Source organism: Schistocerca nitens, chromosome 9 (assembly GCF_023898315.1).
Source record: "Schistocerca nitens isolate TAMUIC-IGC-003100 chromosome 9, iqSchNite1.1, whole genome shotgun sequence".
Classification (NCBI taxonomy): domain Eukaryota; kingdom Metazoa; phylum Arthropoda; class Insecta; order Orthoptera; family Acrididae; genus Schistocerca; species Schistocerca nitens.
The window spans coordinates 330,028,511-330,041,165 of NC_064622.1; the positions used below are offsets into that span (position 1 = coordinate 330,028,511).

The window sequence follows — 12,655 nt, forward strand, 5'->3', positions numbered from 1 at the left end:
ACTTGTGGTTCAAATTTTCTGTTTAGCCAGATTCCCACCACCTGGCTCCAGTGCCAACGCAAGGGAGGGTGGCCTGGTGGAACTGCACCCGACTCTTCTCTAGCATACGTCAATAGCAGACATCCTCTACAAATGGCAAAATGTGGCCAAGTAGTGCCAAAGGCAGAAACAACTACAGTACTCGGGGTCCCTGGTGCCATGCTGTCAGGCATGGAGTTGATTTGTCCACTTGCCAAAATTGATACCCCTTTTTTCCAGCCTGAGACTTACGAGGCATCCTCCTGTCTTTATTCACAACATTACTGTTTACTCAAATGAATGTGCTATTAATGTGTCTCTACATGAAGTGATAGTAGAACTGGAGGACTAGCTGCTCTTGCTATTCACAACTAACATCTTTAATTGGCCGATTAATTTCAATATTTAAGTAATAACTTTTCCAAGAAAGGTCAGCAGCTGCTACTTCACGTCCATTTTAAAAATGAAGTGTTACACAACCGCTGGCTCAAAAAGTGCTACGTGCGAAGTCATAAGACGCACAGCTGGATTCCACCCTAGACCCACATGCAGAAATCCATTCCATGATGTGTATAATCCATGATGTGTTTCTAAAGAAAAAAAGGTCCCTCTTTAAATCTAAAGCCGCATACACACTGCCTCTGGAAACAAGTTTCTGTTGGAAAAATTGTTTCCTGCAGTGTTTCGCAACTTTTTCCTGTTTCTTGTCTCTGTTTCTGTTCACACTGGCAGCAAACATTTCTCATTGTGTATTCACATTGTCTGCAACACTGTTTGTCATATTGCTTTTATATCGTCTGCTGTGTCATGTTGAGTTACAAGGGAATTGTAATTATATTTGGTGCTGCACTGTTAATTCAGGAAGTCATCAATGGGCAAAAACATGCTACAGAAGTACGGGCAGGAATAACTTGCTACTGAGGGTGGATATGGAAATGGCCTGTAGTTTTCTGTGACTTCACTCAGAGATCATCTACTGATTTCGAATTTCTGGAAAATATGAGGGCATCATTTGTTTCAAAAAAATATATAAATTTCAGGAAGGAAATTACAGTTAATCAAAGACTTGCTGTTACTCTTCGTTTTTTGGCAACTGGAGATTCATTTCAGAGCCTTGTATATGTATTCGATATTTCAAAGCAAGATGTATATCAAATAGTGCCTGAAGTTTGTGTAGTAGTAGTAGTAGTAGTAGTAGTAGTAGTAGTGGAAGTACTGAAGGATTACGTAAAGGTTAAGTAAATGAAAAGCATTGTGAAAGATGCATATTATGTAATTTTTATTTCTTTTGTATGATTGACAGAAATCTTCTACAGTGTTGTCACTTTCTCTAATAAATGCGTCAGGAATCAACACTATTTGTTCGTGGCCCTGACTCGTCCATACCCAGTGATAAATTCAAACTCTCAAAATAGTTTATTTGTTCTTTTATCGCATCATTGAGCTTTGCCACAGCTTTTGCTCATCACACCTGGGGCAGTTTCCACAGATGGATTTCACATATTGGCCATATGTGCTGTCTTTGTCACTAAACTCCCCCTCATTTTATTTAATAAATGAGAAACAACATTATAGGTCCCACTGTCTTGCTTTCCACCCACACATCTTAATTTTCTCTCAGAGGAGTCAATGTAGAAATGCCACCGATGTCCTCTTTGTCATTGTTTCCTCCCTGTGGCAAGTCTTTTAAACCTAAAAGCAAATTTCTTTCAGATGCAAATGACAGAAAATGACTGGCATGAAATAGCAAGTGTGTTCTCACATTCCCCCCATTGTGTGGGAGTAATTGATGGGAAGCATGTAGTCCTATAGTGCCCTGTTGCTAGTGGGAGCGAATTTTACAATTACAACAGGGCATTTAGCATTGTGCTGCTTGCTGTCATTGACACCAGCTGCAACTTTTTGTACACGGATATTGGCTGCAAAGGAAGAATTTCAAATGGCAGTGTATTCAAGAATGCAACCATAAGTGAACTGATTCACAAAAATAAACAGAATTTGCCACAAGCACAGTGCTTGCTTCGAGGCAGATGACATTTTTTCATTACAGAAAACAATATGAAACCATATCCAGAAAGGCATGTTCAAGGTTCAAAAGGAAGAATTTTTGATTACTGATTGTCTTAGGCTAGAATGGTTGTGGAGAACACATTTGACATTATGGCTTCGGTTTTCTTTTTGTCCATTCCAAAACCCTATGTTGCCACAACCAGAGGAAGCGTGAACTGTCACCCTTAGATACATGTGTCTCCACAGTTTTTTAAGGTGAAATCCTGAAGCAAGGAACCAATATAGCCCACAAGAAAGCTTCAATTCCTCATATAGAAACACAAACAGATGAGATAATCCCAGGTACTTGAAGACAAGATGACACTGCATCGTTTTTTACTATACTCCAGCATATAGCATGGAAATCTTCTAACACAAACACTTCGAGGTAAGTTTCCAGATAATTTTTTAAGCCCACAAGGAAGTGTACCATGACAAAATAACTATGGGTGAATGTTGTAGTACAATATAAAATACAAATAAAGACATGCAAGAATAATTTTTGTATCTCTTTGTCCACAGTGTCTGTAATTTCTTGTGGCTCATGAAACTTCAGCAGTGGATAACCAAACCATGTAGGTTTATATACAGTGTTTGCACCACTGCATGATGATTTGCTTGACACTATCCTCTTCTTTTTTTTTCTGCTGAACATCGTGTTTTTTGTTATTGTTCTTGTACTGCTTGCTTTGTATGTTCCATAAGCAGTCCACAGCCTTATAAAGTGCTAAAATTCAACAGTCTGATGCGTTATCCATTCCACACTCTCTTCTTCCAGAAAAATCAAGCGAAAACACATCATAGCACGATAGCAAACAACTCTAAACAACAGACAACACAATGTGAGATACAAACAAACGCTAGCACAATGCAACGGTGACAGGGTAGCTGGCATAGCTGGCCTCAGATATTGATTGCTTTGATCTGTACCTAAACTGCTATGGATAGATGTCTCCATGTTTGAAAACATGTTTCCAAATGGTGGCCACATCAAGTCGCCAAAAATATGTTTCAGGCACGATTTGTATGCCACTTAATAGTGTGTATCACAGTCGTGATCCTAGACCAAATGAAGATATCCGCTATGAACATAACAAACCTTACTATGGTATTAAGGTGTTTAATTTCAGTTGCTATAACATTTTAATACACTCCTTTCACAAATTAAGTGTTTAGTAGAGAGCAGATAAGTTCTTGTTTAAAAATAAACGTAGGACAGTTCCTATTGCAACTTTCAGTTTACACTATAGAAAATTTCCTGAACCACAGTATGTTGTATCCATGAACCTTTAGCACTCAGATACATTCCCAAATCCTTATTTGTGTGCATGTTTATTTTTTTATTGTCAACATATTTAAATAATTTAATTTTTTGTAATAGTACATAACTTGTACATTTTTAATATGAAATGGTTAGTACTATTTATACAATACTATAGAAAGTATCCACAACCAACTTGTGAAACTGACACATTCCATATCTTGTAATTTCTTCACAACGTGGATCGATGAATCACGTATTAAATGAATTGTAGTTTTGCAGTACACCCTATGCCCCATACTACACTCACACGTGCGTGTGCAAGCCCGAGTGCATCCTCACACACACACACACACACACACACACACACACACACGCACACACACACACGCGTGCGCGCAGTGGATTAATGTCTCTCCCTTTTCTGCCTCCCAGTACTTCATTACACATTCTTTGTCAGTTTCTCTTTGTTACTGTTGCATACAGATCAGTACTTCCACTGCCATAGAAAATAGTGTGTGTGTGTGTGTGTGTGTGTGTGTGTGTGTGTGTGTGAGAGAGAGAGAGAGAGAGAGAGTATAGTTATAAAAATAGAGCAGAAGTTTGAAAGTTAGTTCTATTTTACAAGCTTTAACTGTAAATATATCTGTCATCCATTCATTTGCATGTGAATTATTGCTGGTTTTGAATTTTTTCGTTTGTTTGTTTCTTTTGCCTTGGAGTTTCCATTATTATAAATAGTGATTTTGTATGGAGTTCATAGAATTGTGTTGTAAACTTTAAATAGTTTTTATAAAAGAAATGTGCATCTAATTATTTACAAATATGATATTTACATAAAATGTTGTTTTTCCAAAATATAATTTAGTAGATTGTACCAGTGGATTGATATCACAGCTTAGCAGCTAGAGTTAATCTGAAGAAATTAATAGTATATGTGGTAAGTTGATATATTTCACAGTATGTGATGAGATTTTTTTTTAAAAAAAGTGACTTCTTTTACACAGGTTAACTGGGATCTTCCTGACACAAGAGATATTCTTTTAAATCCACAGTCTCTAGTGGTGCAGGATGCACAGAGTGCTGGATTTAGAAATGTTCCATCTGCAACTTGTGCCTTACCAAGTGTATCTCCACTTGCGGGTGATTATAATTTTGCAGCACAGATACACCCTGATGGGCCAGACTGCCTAGTATGTATGCTTCGTAAAGATTGGTTTTGTTGTAAGAAAAAATTAATTTAACTGCCAGATTTTCATTCAGCCATCCCATTTGTTACCGAAAAGCATAGTTAACTGATAAAACATCTGCAGGTGACTGCTAGATCATGATTTAATATTTTGCTATTGAGATCAGTTTTGTTGGTTTACCAGAAAATTAATCTCTGACACAGAGATAGAGAATGTTTCCTTCTGTGTTTGCCTGCTTGTTAAGTAGAAATGTTTCTCTCTTCATTTATAAAACTTAAAGTAAATTTTCCTGATTACTTGTCACAGTTTTTATCACAACTATGTAAATTTGCAAATACACTTCACAGCTTGGCTTTCAGATTGCATTATCTAAGTCCCACAGTATTCCTTTGAAGCAATAGTTCAGTATCTTCTGGTGATTACTGTAGTTAGTGCTGTAAGACATGTCTAGTCATGCCACTATCGACACATCTACTTCAGACTAATATTAAACCAGACTAATATGATATAACATTATTGATTAGGCACATCAAATATGCTTCAGATGTTGTGTTAAAAGAAAATCAAACCTATGTTTTCTCTTGAAGTGGGCCATTAAAAGATATATTGGTATTAGCAGTCGTTTGTTGGCCTGATTCCACCTACGGTACAACAAAACTGAGAGTATTTTTAAAAAATCCAGGGAAAATGCAGCTCGTGACTCTGAATAACACACTGTGTCAAACATCCCACTTACTGTCGAACGCTATCTATTATTTGCAAGTCAGTATTGTCACAAATAAATTGTTTTTTAAGCTTCCACAAATAGTGTCAGTATCGTAATACTGCTAGATTTCAAAACTTATTTTAGTAGTACAGTCATGGTTATGCTTGTGCATTACTGTCTTGTAAAATAAAGGAATGAATGACAATATTTTGCTAACAACTCAGCAATCATGAGGCTCAAATCTTCAGACCTATTGTCTGTGCTTCACATGGAAGCTATATTAAGTCATCTTCCATGTTGTAAAGTTGCAAACAGAGGGGAAATGGGGGGGGGGGGGGGGATTAACGGTTTCGTAACTCCGAACTTGTAGAGGAAAACAGACTAATGCAGGCAGTAAGATAACAATAGTGCAGACCACATCAAGATATGTTAAGGATGCAGGTTTGCTTGTTTTGAACTCTCATGGAATATCAGCTCTCCTCATTCACTTTTGCTCAGTACATGTGAATAATGCCTCCAGTTTTGTTTTTATATGGTTGCTGCAATAAAAGCAACAACACAATGTCCAATGCACTATTCTGTAAAGATTTACAAGCACAACTGACATCAACTTACTCCAACCACAAAATAAATCCAGTATCAGAGGCAAAAAATGTAGAAATAGGAGGGCCCACATTGTTTCTTGTCTATATAAATGATTTTCACACCTCAGATGATGCAGCCAAAGCAATAATATTTGCAGATGATACTAGTGTGATAATAAGTGCACCAAAGCAATTGCTACCAACAACTGCTGATAAAGTACTAAATTACATCCACTCTTGGTTCAATGCAAACAGGTTGACATTGAATGTAAATAAAACAAATTATATGCAGTTTGGGAAAAGATGTCAAAATGTAAATCTCGATCTGGTGTGGGGTGACAAAGCCTTAGACAGAGTGACATCCACAAAATTGCTGGGGATTCATGTGGATGAAAACTTAAATTTTAATGACCACATAATAAAACTTGCACAGAAACTTAATTCAGCCTGTTTTGCCCTCAGAATTATTGCAAATGTTTGTACCTCAGAGGATGCCAGAATGGCATATTTCGGGTATTTTCAATCTCTTGCCACATACGGAATAATATTTTGGGGTTCCACAACAGGGCGTGTAAAACAAATTTTTTTGTTGCAGAAGAGGGCCATCCGAATAATAACTCACAGTAATCCACAGACGCACTGCAAACCCATATTCAAAAAGCTTAGAATACTTACTATACCATCATTATACATATACAAATGTGTATTGTATGTCAGGACCCACATTGCAGATTTTCAGACAAATGCCGACTTTCATAACTACAATACCCGTAATAGCACAGCACTCCATACTCAGCGAACAAAAAGAATGAATACACAAAGGCTTGTGAGCCATATCTGTGCAAAACTGTACAACACACTGCCAGTCAACACCAGGCGGTTAGAAGATGATAACAAATTTAAAACAGAATTTAAAAAACTTCTAGTAGAACAATGTTTTTATTCTGTAAATGACTATGTAGGTCAATAAATTTTTTCTGATGATATTTATAAAGGCAAAATGGAAAATACTCTAGCTGTACGTAATCATTCATTACATTTACATACTTAAAGGACAGCTGTTGTGTGATGTAAATATATACTTAAGCAGTGTTGTGCATATAAGGACTTGCTGTTTAGGGAGGACAAAACTAGTCTTATGAAAAGCAGACTATGCGTTTAAAATAACAAGCAAGAATGTATATAGGCTATATTAATTTCATTGTATTAGTATTATTAACTTCATTGTATTATTTTGTTTTGCACTTTTTTACGTATATATTGTTTGTGTCCCATTTCTTTGAAATGGCTTACATGTACCCTTGACAACATCCATACAATATTTATTGTCAACGGATGGATAAATAAAATAAATAAATAATAATAAATAAATAATAAATAAATGCTTTTCGGCTACACTCTGATGTGGAGGAAGACTTTTGGAACAATGAAACTTCTAACAAAGTACTACTCCACCACATAACAGAAAATGAATTACTTTAGTAAATAAACTTTGTCAACCAGATGACTTCTAGCAAATGTGCTAACAATATGACTACATGTTCTCATTTGAAGGTGCAACATTAGAAGCAGTGACTCGAGTACTAACTGATTTCTGTAACAACAATATTATGAATTGGATAGATTGCTACCCACCGCATATAGAGGTGGTGTTGAGATGCAGACAGACACAATGAAAAAGGCAATTAAACATTTCAGCTTTCGGGGAAAAAGGTCCTGCTTCAGAAATAGAAAACACACGCATACACACAAAAGCACAACTCATACACACACGTGGCCATTGTCTCTGACTGCTGTGGCCTGACTGTGACTGTGTGTTTGACATGAGCAGTAATCTAGGATGGGTGGTGGGTGTAGGGAGGAAGCATGGGGGCAGAGGGGGGGGGGGAGATATCAAGGTATGGGTGAGGAAAAATCTTGTGCTGTTTGTGGGAGCATGGAGGAATATGGTGCGGACAGGATAGTGCCGCTAGGTGTAGAGTTGGGTGGCTGTGCTGGGAGGGTGAAGGGAAGGAGAGAGACAGAAAAGAGAGAGGGGAGGAGTAGAGTAGATGAGGGGAAAAGACTGTAGGTGCACTGGCAAAATAAAAGGCACATATAATGCTGAAGTGGGAGCATGGAAGGGGATAGGTAGGTATAGGATATGGACAAGGTTGAGGCCAGGATGGAGGATAGGTTGTATGGAGAATTTTGATCTGCACAGTTCAGAAAAGCTGGTGTTAGTAGGAAGGATCCAAAGGGCACAGGCTGTGAAGCAGTTATGAAAGTGAAACACGTTGTATTGGGTAGCACATTCAACAACTGTGTGGTCCAGCTGTCTCTTGGGCCACAGTTTGATGCTGGCCATTCATGATGACAGACAGCTCGTTATCATCGTGCCCTCATAGGAAGCAGCATCTTGGTTGCCACTAAGTTTGAAGATTACATGGCTGCGTTCACAGTTAGCGCTGTCTTTGATTGGATAGGGGATGCCTATGACAGGACTGGAAGATGTATGGGAGAAATCTTTAATCTAGGTCTATTGCAGGGATATGAAACAAAGAGTTCAGTCAACAAAGAAAATAAGTTGAAAAAATTCTTGTATTTGCAAATTTTTATATTGTGGAAGGGAAGCATCATAAAAAACATACTAAAGATGCTGACTGGTGGGGTGTGAACATGGGCTGGGGCAAGGGGGGGGGGGAGATCAGGGAGATTAACTCATAAAACCATAGTTTCTAGCAAACCTTTTCCTGTACAGAATTGAAGTACATGAAATTTCCTGCAAAAAGGGTACTATTCATTTTTTTTTTATCTAGGACTAATATTTTCTGCATTGCAGGCTATGGAAACATCCCAGTTTTTTAAAAATAAGCTTTTAATAGCAAAAAGTAATGTTTATTGTTAAATGACATACGTAAAAAACAAATATTAAATGTGTATACCATATATAAGTGCAGAACAGGGGTAAATTGTGTAACAGGGTGGAAAGGAAGGCCAGGCAATGGTTGGAAGCTTGAGGGTAGGAAAGTCGCTGGTTTCTGGTAATGTACTCCCCTCCTTCGTAGGTCTGCAGACTGTAGAGTGAACAGACAGTTCTCCATTCTCTCTACTGAACTACATAAACAAAGCAACTACATGGTGTTCCACAAAGTATTACCGACTATGAAACACTGGTGATGCAGTTTGCAGACATGCATGAGAGTGTTCATTTTTCGCAAAGGGTGTTAACACTTCATGGAATACACATGTGAATTGCTATACTAATGCAAGAAACACATGTGGGTAGATTCTACGTAAGGCTTTGCACACTGTTCTACACTGCTGCGGGAAAATTGATTCTTCATTATCCTGTACAACAGCCGTAGCACCCTTCCGGTAAGACAACTTCCCCTGCCACAAGTTGTTATAACCTTTAATCACCAATAATTGTCACAAGTGTTCCTCACCTTTCAGTTTACAGACACACTATACCTCCCCCACATTTCCTGTCCAGTGCTCTCTTCTGATTTTGTGAATCATCTTCATTAAGTTCTTGTTTATTTAGTGGAGCTATTTTCAGTTTGTTAAGTGAGTTTGTATTATCAGTTGTTAAGCGAGCTATTACGTGAAACAGCACCACAGCTGGAGCTGTTAACTGTGTACCGCAATGAAGAGCCTGTTCCAAGTGTAACATGCTAGCAATAAGCATTCACAATGCTGATTTAGTTGTCTCCACTATCATTGTCTGGAATGCATTTCACAGAGTGAGGGGTGTGAAATGCATCACTCCAGTCTCAGCTCTCCCAGTATATGAAGAGACCCAGAGGCCCCAGTTAGCTCCCTCTATACCGTAACAGAAGTGGCTCACCTGGCTGTTATGGAACTTCAGATATTTCAACATAAGCCAAGCAATGCATTACAGCAAATTACTGTTGTAGGTTTCAACATGATTACTCCTATCCCATCAGGTGTATTGACACCAACCCTGCAAGGTTTGCTGCTGATGTGAAAAGTGGCTCCACTCAGTGCAGCTTACTCTAATTGCCAGGAATTCTTGAATGTATATGCAGTCTACCAGTAATTAAGGGTGAGAGAAAAGCAGTTACTTTATGGTCATACCGTAAAATACCACCAGGTAACTGTAACATGATTACATGGCTTTAAAATAGGCTGTCAACAACAGACAGCAACAAGATATCACATTTACCAATCCAATCCCTTCCCCATCAACACTACGTAGCTCACTGACGTCATCACACTTATAAGTTAAGAACTTCTTAGCTTTTGTGTATAGGAAAGTATTGTACATAAAACTCGTGTAACAAATGCGCATAGTACTCACCCAGTCAACTGAAAATAACATCACTGTGTAAACATAGGCTCAGTGAAATTTTTTGTCTGGTTCATAAGAGAACTGGAGAGGAAATGCTGGGGAGTTGTAGTCTATCTGTAAACTGAAAACCAGCAGCATGTGTGGAGGAGGAAGTCGTCCCTCTTGGGAGAACGCTACAACTACAGTACAGGATGACTAAGAATCAATTTCCCGTCTAGCAGCTCAGAACAGTGTACAGAGATTTATGTAGAATCTGTCCATATGAATTTCTTTTGTTACTAATATTAGCAACTTATATATGTATTCAGTATTGTGTTAACACACTTTGTAGAAAATAAACAACCCATGGGAGCGTCGGTGCACTGTGTCGCCAGTGATTCACAAGGCTAACTGTGGCAGTGGCGGTATAACTTTGTGAAACACCCTGTAGTTAATTTTTTGTTGTAGTGGTGTAAAGAGACTGGGAATTACTTGTCCACTGTTCAGTTTGCAGACCTATGAAGGAGGGAAACATGACCACAGTCCGAGGACCTACCTTCCCTCACTGCTCTAACCCCCAGCACCATTTCCACCCTGTTACAGCCCCAGAAAACAATATATCCCTTAATATGGTTCTCATGCACTTAGATATGGTACACACATTTAATATTTGTTCTTAATTCCTTTTATTTAACAATAAACATTCATTTTATACCAATTAAAACACTATTTTTTTTATAATCTGTGATTTTTTTTCCCATCCCCTGTAGTGCAAGAACTATTAGTCCAAGACAAAAAAATGAATAGGACCTTTTTGGTAGGAAATTTAATGTAGTTCAGTTTTATACTGGGAAATATCTTCAATAGCAGCCACAATTTTAGAATTAATCAAGAAAAACAAAAAAGTTACTTTAACCCCCCTCCCACCACCACCACCACCCGATGCCCACATTCCACTGGTCTAGATTTTTAGTATGTTTGTTTTTCATTACACTTCCCCCCCCCCCCCCCCACCCACCCACCTCTACCACTGTACAAAAATTTGCGACTGCATTGAATTTTTTCCTCCTGTCAATCTTGTTTGGCCTTCCCTGACTGGGCTAAAGAATTTTGGTGAATCGGTGGACAGGGATGGCAAAGGATATTGCATAGGTTCGGCGGGCAGAGGAGGGCTACTGTAGATGGGGTGGGGAGGATGTTCCTTATTTTAGGGCATGATGATGTGTAGTCAAAAGCCTGGCAGAGAATGTTATTCAGTTGCTCTGGACCTGGACGGTAAGGGGTCAGGGAAGTGTACTCCATGGTCCAGCAATGGCCACCTGCATGCCAAAATCCTAAGCCAACCTATTCATTGATCATCTAGAGGAATCCTTCCTACCCACCCAGGATCCTAAACCTCTCATCTGATTCCGATTCATTGATAACATCTTTGTGACCTGAACCGAGTATGAGGAAACCCTATCAACTTTCCTCCAGAACCTCAACACGCTTTCCTCCATTTGCTTCATCTGGTCCTTATCAGTCCAGCAAGTTACCTTCAGCTATATCAATTCCTCTGTCCACATCAAACCTGTCAACCACCAACAATACCTGCACTTTCACAGGTACCACCCATCCTATACCAAGAAGTCCCTTCCAGACAGCCTAGCCATGCATGGTTGTCACATCTGTAGTAATGAACAATGCCTCTCCAAATATGCCAGGAGCATCACTGAGGCCCTCACATACTGAAATTACTTTCCCAACCTTGTTCAGGAGCTGGCCGCTGGTGGCCAAGCGGTTCTAGGCACTTCAGTCTGGAACCGCGCGACTGCTATGGTCGCAGGTTCGAATCCTGCCTCAAGCATGAATGTGTGTGATGTCCTTAGGTTAGTTAGGTTTGAGTAGTTCTAAGTTCTAGGGGATTAATGACCTGAGATGTTAAGTCCCATAGTGCTCAGAGCCATTTTTTTTAAACCTTGTTCAGGAACAGATCTCCCATGCCTTGTCTCTCCAGTCACCAACCACCTCCCACGTACCCACTGTTCGGCTACTAAAGAGCACGCCTCTCGCAACTCCGTACCACGCAGGACTGGTAAAGCCGAATCACATTCTCTGCCAGAGTTTGAAATACCACTCATCACACCTGGAAATGAGAAATATCTTGCCCACTACCCCCCCCCCCCTCCCATCACACCCACAGTGGTTCTCTGCTGCCTACAGAACCTACACTATATCCTCGTCCACCCCATTTTAGCCCTGCCCCCACCCCTCGCCTCATGTCCCTGTGACAGACCAAAATGCAGGTCCTGTCTCATGCATCCTCCCACAACCACCTACTCCAATTGTGTCACAGGTGTCTCCTATCCCATCCAATCAAATGCAGGGCTTACTGTGAAAGCAGCCACATGATCTACAAAACAAGATTCAACTATTGTGCTGCTTTTTATGAGGGCATGACAATTAACAAGCTATCTGTCTGCACAAAAGGCCAGCACCAAACTGTGGTCAAGAGATAGCTGGACCATCCAGTTGCTGATCGTGCTACCCAACACAATGTGCTTTATGTCAGTGACTGCTTCACAGCCTGTGCCA

The 12,655-nt window shown here is 39.4% G+C and overlaps 1 protein-coding gene across 1 annotated transcript in view; it reads left to right on the forward strand.

The window, feature by feature from the left end:
• The window catches only part of LOC126203601 (cellular tumor antigen p53-like), a 95,531-nt gene that overhangs the window by 17,143 nt on the left and 65,733 nt on the right, over positions 1-12,655 (forward strand). Inside the window, exon 3 of the mRNA XM_049937967.1 lies at positions 4,336-4,521. Within this exon, the coding sequence (XP_049793924.1) occupies positions 4,336-4,521 (186 nt within the window). The remainder of the gene's footprint in view (positions 1-4,335; positions 4,522-12,655) is intronic.